The 11,606-nt window shown below is 32.9% G+C and overlaps 1 protein-coding gene across 1 annotated transcript in view; it reads left to right on the forward strand.

The window, feature by feature from the left end:
• The window catches only part of LOC119836638 (homer protein homolog 1), a 28,778-nt gene extending 18,185 nt beyond the window's left edge, over window positions 1–10,593 (forward strand). Inside the window, exons 7-10 of the mRNA XM_038362022.1 lie at window positions 7,550–7,716; window positions 8,393–8,508; window positions 8,863–8,979; window positions 9,475–10,593. Of these exons, the coding sequence (XP_038217950.1) occupies window positions 7,550–7,716; window positions 8,393–8,508; window positions 8,863–8,979; window positions 9,475–9,516 (442 nt within the window). The 3' untranslated portion in view covers window positions 9,517–10,593. The remainder of the gene's footprint in view (window positions 1–7,549; window positions 7,717–8,392; window positions 8,509–8,862; window positions 8,980–9,474) is intronic.
• The last annotated feature ends 1,013 nt before the right edge of the window (window positions 10,594–11,606 follow it).

An 11,606-nucleotide genomic window follows, 5' to 3' on the forward strand; every position in this document is an offset into this window, starting at 1 on the left:
AACTGTTAAACGCTTGTTGCGTCGCTGGTAACGGACTGCGATTGCCTATGTATTGGACGTTGTAGTGAACTACATGGCGAGTTTCGATATCGTAGCGATGTCATGGATGTATGCATATAGAAAGAAAGAAAGAAAGAAAGAAAAATAAATATTTTGACACAGATATACACACACAACAGATCACATATGTATAGTATAGGTTATTGTGTGAGGTCGTGATGGGGCAGCTTATTTAATACACACAAACGTATCGACTTCGATTATTTTGTTTTTATACAGTGTTATTGTCATTAACAAATCATTGCAAAGAATCATCATTAGCGCATACATTACCGGTCACTGAGAAATATATTTATTTATTTGTTTATGTTAGGTTCACCGACAGGTATTACATTAAGTGAATATAACAATTAAGTAAGACCTAAATGCACACATGGTAAACACAACATGCATATATATGGAAGAGCTTCTTAAAACTAGAAGAACATCTTAAAACTAAATTGTAAAAACAACATTGCAAATCTATATCATCCTATATAATCCTACTAATCCTACTATTCTACTAATATTATTAATGCGAAAGTTGTAAGGATGTGTGTGTGTTTTTAGCTCTTTCACGCAAAAACTACTGAACCGATTGCAATGAAATTTGGTACGTAGACAGATTGACAACTGGAATAAAATAAAGGCAACTTTTTCTAGCTTTTGCCCGCGGCTTCGCACGCGTTAAATTTGAAGTAGTTTAATAGATGTTATACATATAAACCTTAATATTGAACCACTCTATCTATTAAAAAAAACTTCATCAAATCCGCTGCTTAGTTTTAAATATTTAAGCATAAATAGTGACATAGGGACAGAGAAAGCGACTTTGTTGTATACTATGTAGATAAACCTCTGAGTTTATAATTAAACAACAATTGATTTATTTCGTGTGATCAAATTAGTGTAATATGTTTGTATCTTTTGCGACAACAATGAAGTAATTAATTTATTAAACAGCGTACATGTAGTACTTAATTTTTACATATATAAAAATGCGAAATTTGCTCTGTCTGTCTGTCTATCTCACCTCCACGGGTTCTAAAATTGTAAAGATAAGAAAACCACACGGAGCGTCGAGACACTCGCTGTTATTTCTTCATCTGAACAATAAATTATCGCACGAAATCCGACCGAAGAGAACATAAAGCAATTATCGCTAACTCCCCCTAATATTATTACAATCGCATGACCGCGTTCCTCGCTACGCATAATCCGTATACTAATTACATCCATAACATAGTGGGTGAGGAAATATTCCGGCATTATAATTTAATCGCTTCATCCATCATGACCGGTGCATGTAAGTTGGACTGGTGTTATGTGATATGGTTAAAGGATTACTCATTTGGAGTTTGCGCTGAACAGGCTGGGGTACTATTGGGGTTGTATATCTTACTGCGCTCAATGCTCTCATGAAGGATAACCCAGAATGTGATCTGTTTGCGGATAGATGGAGATCTTTGTTGTCGGCATGTCTGAGCTTCTGTGAAAGCTACATCTAATCGAATGTCTTTATTTTATATTGTTACTTGTAGCTGAATGTCATTAAAAAAAATATATACTTTTTTATAATTTTAATTAAAACGGTTTTACACTAATAACATTAATTATTAACTATAATTTTTTACATTATATAACATCTCATTTAAATTTATAAATAATATATATGAGACAATTACAATTAAATACATTACATAATTACAATTAATGACACACAGACAGACTTATTTCTTGTTTTCTCAAATGGTTCATTATCCATTTACCGAATTTCTTTTGTATCGCCTGTAGTCCAGACGCAGAATTTATTTTAATCATTTATATTATGTTAAGACGTACTTTTTGGTAGAGGGGAACGCTCTTTGTGGAAGTCTACCTGAAATAATACTTTTGCTAATAAAGATACAAATGTCTACAAAACAATGAAAATGAATATAGTCATATTACTTTCATAGATATGCGAAACGCGTAATGAAATATAATGTCGGGCATTCATTATTTCGTTTATAATTATTATGTGCTCTTTGGTAACTTGAAGCGTTCGAAAGTAATTAAAAAGTTTATGGGTATATTCGAATTTCGAACTTTATGGGACTGTAATACAAGATTGTTCTGCAGTTGCCATGGCAACGGAAATAATTAAGTAGGTACTGACGGAAGTTGTTCTTAATTACTGCTACATGTCTATTATCTATGCATTTGATATTATATTATTATTTTATTCGTTGTTGAGAGTTGTGTCCGACTTGTTACATAAAAACCCTTACAAATATATATGTTATACGTTAATTTTAAGTTCTCTCTTTATATTTACATGTACGAATAAATGTTTTATCTTCCTGTCTTTCTTTATCTTCATTATCGTAAAGGATATTAAATCGATCGGATTAGAAATTTGTTAAATAATAATCACTTACACATGGATAAATATTTGAATTCGCCACACGTCGTACTCCATAATAATTTACGTAATAGCACGCATAATGCCGCCGGGAAACTGTTCCATCTTCACGCTGGCTATTAAAATATCCGGAAAATTCGATCGTTTCGTTATGTCAGCCGTGCAATTATATTGTTTCATGTAACGCAAGTGTGTAATAATTCGTGCTATCAGTAATAGTTTATAACATGTGAGAGAATCGCTCTTATAAAATGCCAACTGCCCGGCCCCGGTTCCGCTCGGGTAGGCATTTTTTGGGGGTTTTAAAAATTTTCGTTATCCTGGCGGAGGCAAATCACACGAGCCAAAATTATTGAAAAGTCTTTCAGTTGTTCTTGAGTTAAGAGTGGGGTAATAAACACTACTTTCTTGTACACATTTAGAACCTAGCTGTACGCCCCGTCTTCGCCCGTGGTACATATAGTATTCAAATATCACGTATATACGTATGCACAGTCCAACAGTTTTTGCGTAAAAACATTACAAACATAAAAATACAAAAGTTTCTTCCCTATAATAATAGTGTAGATATAGAAATATGGATAGAACTTCATCATATGGCTTCGCTTTCGTAGTTTTGATATGTATGGTGGAACTCGTACATGAACCTTTTTATACCCACCAATCTGAAATGTCGCTTGTGTCTACCTGGAAAAATTGACAATCGTCGTGATTGATGTATTTGGTATGTGATCTATTGTAGGATATTCTGGTGAGTGAAATGTTTCACGGTATATATAAGCGTACAGATTTCAGATTGCATATAAAACGTAATAAGATCTAAGAACGATTATATTCAAGAAGGTATCTTGCTCAGATACACTTTGCACGTATGCATTTTATAAAAGTACGTATCTTTATAGTGAAATACAATTAAAAATTAATGTATGCTAACTTATTGTATTATGTAATATTCGTTTTTAAACATTTATAATTCAGTTACGTTTGTTGATTATAGAAGACATATTTGATAAAAAACCACGATGCGGAAATATTAAAAAATTTAACGAAATTTTATTTATATGCAATTTGAACTCAATTAACTGGGTTTATAATCTAGGTTGAGTTGCCTTCGCCACTTGTAAATGATAAAGTTGTTTAAACATAAGAGCCTTAGTACATTTTATTTTAATTCAAGGGTTGCTAATGGGTCATTCTTAAACGTATGGTGCCTTAAGTTATCACAGGAGACATAATATATCTAATAACGACTGATGTAGCTTAGCTTTTATTAGCTTCACCTGTGTGTTTCTACGTTTAGGTACATGTTTGTACGTAATTGACTTGATTTTGACAATTACAACGTACGTACGTACAAAGTACGATAATTTTATAGGGGTCATCTCATTATTCTGATTAGGATCGCCAAGATTCAATTCAAACTTCCCTACGTTTACTCTGTATAAGTCGGTCAGACAGTTTAGTTCTTTCTTCGTTTTTTTATCTAAATTTTCTTTCAGACCATCAGAACAAGATATATAATATTGTTATTTATATATATATATATATATATATATATATATATATATATATATATATATATATATATATGTTTTAAAACCGATGCAATATGAATGGCCGTATCAATTGCACGTACAGAGCAATTAGAGCAAATAGCGGGAATAATTCGAGATGTGCGCACACGCACTCGGCTCGAGTGAGCGATCGATGGCGTCATCACCTATTGATGTATCTATAGCCTGACTGTGATCATTCTTGTTGAGTGATGAAATACGAAGCGAAAGTCAATTTTGTTAAGTTTTGATGTTAGTAATAATATGGCGTAGAAATTGTCATTTTTGTTTCTTTGATACCTTTTTAGAGGCGCCTACGGTCAATTTTAATATTGGTGATAATTTTAATATACTCAATATAACATTTCGTCGGTATTTTTTTGGGGGCGTTAAAGAATAGTATTGTTAGATAATTAAAAAAAAATATGTTTCGTTCATAATACTGTTTCAAATAAATGTGACCGTATACGAGCGATGGAATTACGTCATGAGTATTGCGTTATAAATTAACTCAGATAATTTTAATATTTTCTACAATTATCATTTTAATAAAACGGAAGACAATTGAAAATGCCGTATATTCGCATAACATTAGACTCCATCTTGAATATGATTCGACATGGAGGAATTAATTAATTAGTTAATTCGGTCATCTAATGGTATCGTATGTTCTTTATACAATTATCAGATAAATAACTATGCAAAAGAAGATCGTAATTTAAAACTGACTATCGGTCCGCCTCGGCTTTGCCCGTGGTATATATATAGCCTGTGGCCTTCCTCAATAAATGGACTTTCTAACACTGAAACGATTTTTCAAATAGGAGCAGTAGTTCCTGAGATAAGTGCGTTCAAACATACATACAAACTCTTTATAACATTAGTATAGATGAATAACCAACCACTTTATGTTTTCTATAGCAGTCTAAAAAAGTCATACTTTTAATTCATGTTAAAATTAATAACAAACAGAGAGGGATTGATATATTTAAGGGTTCATAGAATTCCGTGTTTTATTGTGACTTTTTTTCTTTCACCAAGTATTTATGTTTAATATGAAACTGTTGCAATAAATACTTTAAAGTGTTCAAAGCACTTAGCAATGTTTAAATTTTAATTATCTATTTCCACAATGTAGGTACTTATTTTGCAATACATTACGCGTTTTAATAGCTCTTAAGTAATTAAGAATATTATAAAAGTAATGTAATTGTATGGTATAATGTAAAATAAGAAATATTTCGAACAAAATTTTATTCGTCGTTTTTATAGTGTGTATATTTTGAGAATTTAAATTTGTAGTAAGATTAAAAAAATTACGGTAAAAGTGCTATGTTTGTTACAATTATGTAATCTATATGTGTACCAAAGCAGAATCTAAATCGGTTTAGCTGTTTTGTGCTACATGGAGGCACAAAGCTTACGTATACAACATAAGTAAAATTTATCTCTATATTATTCACATATATTTTGTTCTCAAAACATCAATAATGGTTCCGCGCAATTCGCTTACGGTCCACAAACAAACATAGCTCAACTTGATACTTGCCAATCTAATATATAAAATTCTCGTGTCACAGTTTTCGTTGCCATACTCCTCCGAAACGGCTTGACCGATTTTGATGAAATTTTTTGTGCCTATTTTTCATACCCTTAAATGATAAGAGTAAGGCAGAACTGCGTTTGCCGGGTGCAGCTAGTTTTCTTTATAAACACTGCCGTATTTCCTTTCGGTAATTTATATAATAACACAACGTAATGACGTTTTAATTAAGCGTTTGTAGCCTATAATTTACTTCGAAATTCCTTGTGTAATTGATGAGACGGAAAACTGTCGTTAATAGCTCTATAAATGAGTAAGGATGTACTATATGCTTTATGGAATATATTAATATTGTCGGACCAATCGTTTTATACCACCTTTTGATACAATGTTCCCAAAAATTTAACTGTTTATTGTTTTAGTTTTGTTAGTCGACAACTGGGTGGGTTTTCAACGGAATCGATAGTACGCTTGGTTCTTTTTGTTAGAATTGGTCTTGTTTCTTTTTGTTAGAAGTGGTGCTATATGTGGTCCCATTTTAGAATCTGGAGGCTGGGGAGTAACTGAACTTTTTCTAAAGAATTTAAGTTTTAAAAATTATTTTTTTTCTATCGTATAAAATTTGTGGCATCCTATTTTCAACAGACTTTCAAATTAGCATATTTCCTGAAGTATATAGCACACTTTTCTATTATTTTAACTGCATTGTAAGATATACTTGATATGAGTTTGGTGTAATAACGAAATAAAAAAAAGACTTATTCGTTTGAAGGTCTATTAATCTATTAATGAAATATATTTCAAAGTAGAAATGTAAATATCGATGAAACACTTTCAGTACAAGCGATCAATCTTCAGTGCGCTGATAGTTCTCGTCTTTTTATTAGTCCCAATGGACATCCCCTCGTTTCCAATATCTCATTGAGAATTGGCTCTGTGTATTCGTTTATTGTTCCATTGGTTAATGTTATATATTAATGTGTGATGCTTTAATGTTAATGAAGTATTGATGAAATAAAAACACTGTTTATTTTTATTATAATCTAACTGTTTAATAACAAATCTGTGCTTTGTTATTTCGTTACCAGTTTCTAAAATGTCGATCAATTCAAAATTCAACCAAACAATTATCGAAAGTCTTGTTAAATATCAATTAAGTACACGTCGTTAGTTTGTCAATATTAACAATGAATATCCGACTGTTTATTAATTTCATTGATTAAATAAACTGCCCATTCACGAATTTAAATAGAATGACGGAAGAGTTTTTTTTTTCTTTTACGATGACAACCAACGTTATGGTTACGTGCAAAATAGCGCGAAGATTTGTTACGCAACGATAAGTATTGCCGCGCAATGAAAGTGTTCGCCGCTCACACTTGACCGTTTACATGTGTCCGTCATTGAGTTTTTATTTATGAAAAAAAAAAAAAAAGTAATAGTGATAATATAATAATGAGTTATAGAAAGTACATAATGAGAAAACTATTTTGTCTAAAATCATTATAAGCTATATTATATGCGGAAAATAGACAATACTTAACTAATTTTCTATTCGAAGCGCCTTCGTTTTTCAACCGACTTCAAAGAGGAGGTTCTTATTTCCACTTTATTTTTGTGTTTGTTACCTCAGAACTTTCGACGAGGTTACTGCATATTGATGATTATTTATTTTATTTTATTTGAATGCTAGTGCCTTACGTGTGGTCTCATTTAATTTTGGCCTAATTCTGACAATATGAGTTCGATTTAGATTTTTGTAAGTAAACTAAAAAGTTGCATATTTAATTCATAATAATATAAATATGTTACAACTGTAACACTTATTTATCCGGGGCTCATTTAAAAGAAAACAAACTGCATTATTCATTGTAATTTGTATGTAATATCTTTATAACCGATATTATAGGTATAAAGTGATAAGCCTATATCTTATTAATTAAGTATATAAAGGGAATAAAGATTGAAATACGCAGATGTATTGTAACACTGTGCTGACTGCATTTTCAGTTCTGCGAACGCGAAGAAGTGGGAGGTCGAACTGGCGACCCTCAAGAGCAACAACCTCCGGCTGACTGCTGCCCTGCAGGAGAGTACTGCCAACGTGGACGAGTGGAAGCGGCAGCTGCACCAGTATAGGGAGGAGGTGGCTCGCGCGAGACATTATGCTGGGAAGGGTGAGTCGCTAGTTTATAATGATTTGAGGATATAATCAACTAAGCAATAGAACTAAGAACAGCAACGTCAATGACCTTTATGTGTCAAATGTCATTTGAAAAATACTAAATATTTTATAATTGCCTTTGGTTTCTTGATGTATAGGAAACTTAGTTTTTTCTGCAAAGTAACAATCGTCACTAATATTATAAAGAGGAAACTTTCGTATTTTTGTATGTTTGTAACGTTTTCACGCAAAAACTGCTAGGCCGATTTCCAACATTTTTTCAACATTGGACAGCTGCAACTTCTTGGAGTTATGTAGTAAAGAGAGTAGTCGTCTGTTTGAGTATAATACTCGTAAAGTATCTGAATAAAAAGTCAATCACTGCATACCAAATTTAAGGCGAATTTCGTTCAGAAGGGGAGTGGCATGACATCTTAAAGCAGTACTAATTCCAGTGTCGGAAAGTGATGCCGATACATGACCTACTACGACTATAGCTCTGTCTTTCTCCCACATAAGAAATAGTTATGCTTTGCGTGAAGGAGTAGCAAACCATCCATTCCATTTCATTCCAACCATCGATTTAAACCTCACATTTATTATCGCTTTCAAAAGTAGTAGGACTTTGCGAAGATATACGTTTTCTTCTATCTCGGTCTTTTTCCTTTCTATTATATATTCATCGATAGGTGGTGACGCCAATGAAGTGGAACAACTGCGACAGCGCGTCGCCCAACTCGAGGCAGAGCTAGCGCAGAAGAACGAGGAATTGGCGCAAATCACCAAGTCCAAGAAGAGTGAACAGGTGAATTAATTCGTTGGTAAATAGGCGGTGGTGATAGCTTATCATCAGGTGAACCACCAGCTCATCTGCCAGCTTCGTGTGTCGAGAGTTTATTTGATTTAGTTTGTAAATTATTTTTCATTTATTTTCAAATATTATTAAAGATCCAGTGCTTTATACGTATTGATTCCCCGATCCCGAAGTGTAAATAGAAAATTTGTTGTATTTGCGAACTAAAGAAATATTTTTCTCTCTTAAGAGTAAACAAAGAAGGTCTCAATTTTATCATTTGGACGCGAAGTTCGAAAATTGCGCTGTATCCAGCTGTATCATATATGTAATGAATTTTCATACAATATCCAACCTTATCACCAGGACGCAGAGGCGAAAATGGCGCAGAGCCAGCTGGAGCTCGCGCTGGCGGCGCAGGACGGGCAGCGGCAGGTCATACAGGCGCTCAACGACCAGCTGGCGCGGCAGATCGATGAGCTGGTGAGCGAGGGTTTATGTTAATGTTTATATTAGATACTAGCTGTGCCCCGCGGTTTCAGCCGCGTAAGTCCGTATCCCGTAGGAATATCGGAATAAAAATGCCTTTTGCCTTTATGTTATTCCAGTTATCCAGCTGTCTACGTACCAAATTTCATGGCAATTGGTTCAGTAGTTTTTACGTGAAAGAGTCACAAACATCCATACATCCATACAAACTCTCGCATTTATAATATTAATAGGATTATTATATTTGATCTGAATTGAATCAGACCGGATCTGCACCAATTTTGTCATAAAATTGTTCAGTTCCTATATATCTCAATTATCTACTATTTTCCTATAAACATCACCTAAAGGCTTCTGCAATACCATTACTAGTGTTGAACGCTTAACGTCAGATAGTCCACAATCTCTGTCGCAAAGAAAAATGTATATATAGATATTGTAATTATATTATCATTAGTGTAGGTTTATAATATGTGCGTGTGTCCGCAGTCGACGATCCACCGCGAGATCAGCACGGCGCTGGCGACATGAGGCGCGGGGCGCGCGGGCGCGGGCGCGCTGCCGCTGCTGCTGCGCGCGCCGCTCGGCGCCCCCGCCGCGCCCGCGCCCGCGCCCGCCGCGCCCGAGCCGCACTACGTCGCGCTGCCGCCGCACTACTGAACTGAGCTATCGGTATTTCGCGTGCAGGACATGTTCTGAGTGACGTTCGAATTTTGAATTTTCGAATTGGAGCCGCTTTCTTTTTTCTTTTTTTTTTTAATTCCGTTGCGCGCGTCGTGCGTGGAGGTTTGGAGTGAGGAGGTTGGTGTTTTTTTTTTTTTTTTGGTGAGCTTGGGATGGTTGCGATTTGCGAGTTTTGTATGAAAAGGCGTTGTTCGTATCGTTTTAGGGACGTGGTTGCGTGGGTGTGATTGGGAATAATTTTGTTTGGCTTGAAAAATATATCACATTAAATTAATGTGATACATTTTTGGGAATGTTTTTAAGTAGGTTCAGAGAACGCGTTGTTACATATTTGGTGGTTGTTATGAGCTCTTATCATTTTATTATGCATTAAACGTGACTCGCTTAAAGAAATAACATTGAGGAAATCGCAATTGTTCCAATGCCCATGATTTTTATTTATAACACATATTTGTTTGAAAGTATTAAAAAGACATTTCTATACTTATATTCACTCAATCTAGTGAACTAACCGTGACAATTTAGACTTTCTCTTTATTAGATTTATATAGTTTTTTTTCTGATGTTTTTAATTATTCCTTGTAGATGTTTAATAATTTAGTTTCATAAGCTAAATTTAATTCTGAAATATGAACACTAATTTCTCTTTATAATTGTTTTATACTATCGATCAAAATAAGGAATTTCAATAACGATGGGCGACATTTTATTGCCTTTAAGTTTTCCATATTTGCACTGGTATTTTTATTTTTAAAAGGTGTTGCCATACGATATTGTCGTTCCTTATTTACATCAAGAATTTTAAGCAAACTGATGTTAAAAAGTGGTATGAATTTTAACATCTAAAAGTAAAGAAAAAATACATAAAAAAAGGATAATAAAATAATTTTATTGTCCTTTAAAAGTTATTGAAAAATAACTCTTCTATCTGAAGTTTAATCTTTATATTTCAGTTTTAGAATTAGATTTATTAAAGTTTTTCGTCAAAAAGTTTATATTGTATATTGTAGTGTTCTAGAGAATTTTTAATACGTATTTTTTTCTTATATTAGAAATGTTTAAATGTTTTACAACGTTGTAACCCACCTCTGTATTTGTAAATAGATTATTATTTTTTTTATTTATTCTTATCGTTATTTAAAATAATTGTAAGTTTTTTTTTTATGTAGGTATGTTACATGGAACCTGCATAGCGAAATATCGATATAACACTCCTATCCTTAGCAATTTATTAGTAACTTAAGTACTGTTAGCAAAATAACGAATTTAATTATCATAGGAAAATTAAAAGTAATGATTTATTTTTTGCACACAGTACACGCCAGATGCTTTGACGGCTCGGTATAGGGTATTTTCTTTGTTTTTATTTTAAACAATTTATAACTTGTGAACACTCTCGAAAAATGTTATGAAGCTTAGTTATTTTGCTAACTGTACATATTATCCTAAATTTATTGTCTTTATATTTCGCGATTGTGTTATTTGTTTTTTTTTTTTTAGTGCATCAGTTTATTTGAGTTTTCTTTATGTGAAGTTATTTTTTTCAATCGCGTATATAAATCAATAATATAAAATGTAATTTAATTTGACTTTATAGTTATTGTACCGTATGAAGTTTTAATGTAGATAATGAATGTAGATGATGTGACGAACATACTGTAAGATTATTATATATATTATTATACATTGCATATAGCTATTCCTCGAACTTTGATCTGTTTCAAGTTTCCTTGTAATGTTAAGTATCTGTTGATAATTATAGTGTACCTATTGAAATCTAACTCGAAATGTCTTAGTGAATTTAGCTATTTTTACGTATTTGGGACTATTTAAATTTATCCTTGTGGTATTAGATTGGATGTGAATAATGTTGGATGGAAAATTGGATGTTGAAAGAAGTTTGGGCGTTTTTTATGCATTCGAATTGTAGGATTAAA

Source organism: Zerene cesonia, chromosome 25 (genome assembly GCF_012273895.1).
Source record: "Zerene cesonia ecotype Mississippi chromosome 25, Zerene_cesonia_1.1, whole genome shotgun sequence".
Classification (NCBI taxonomy): Eukaryota; Metazoa; Arthropoda; class Insecta; order Lepidoptera; family Pieridae; genus Zerene; species Zerene cesonia.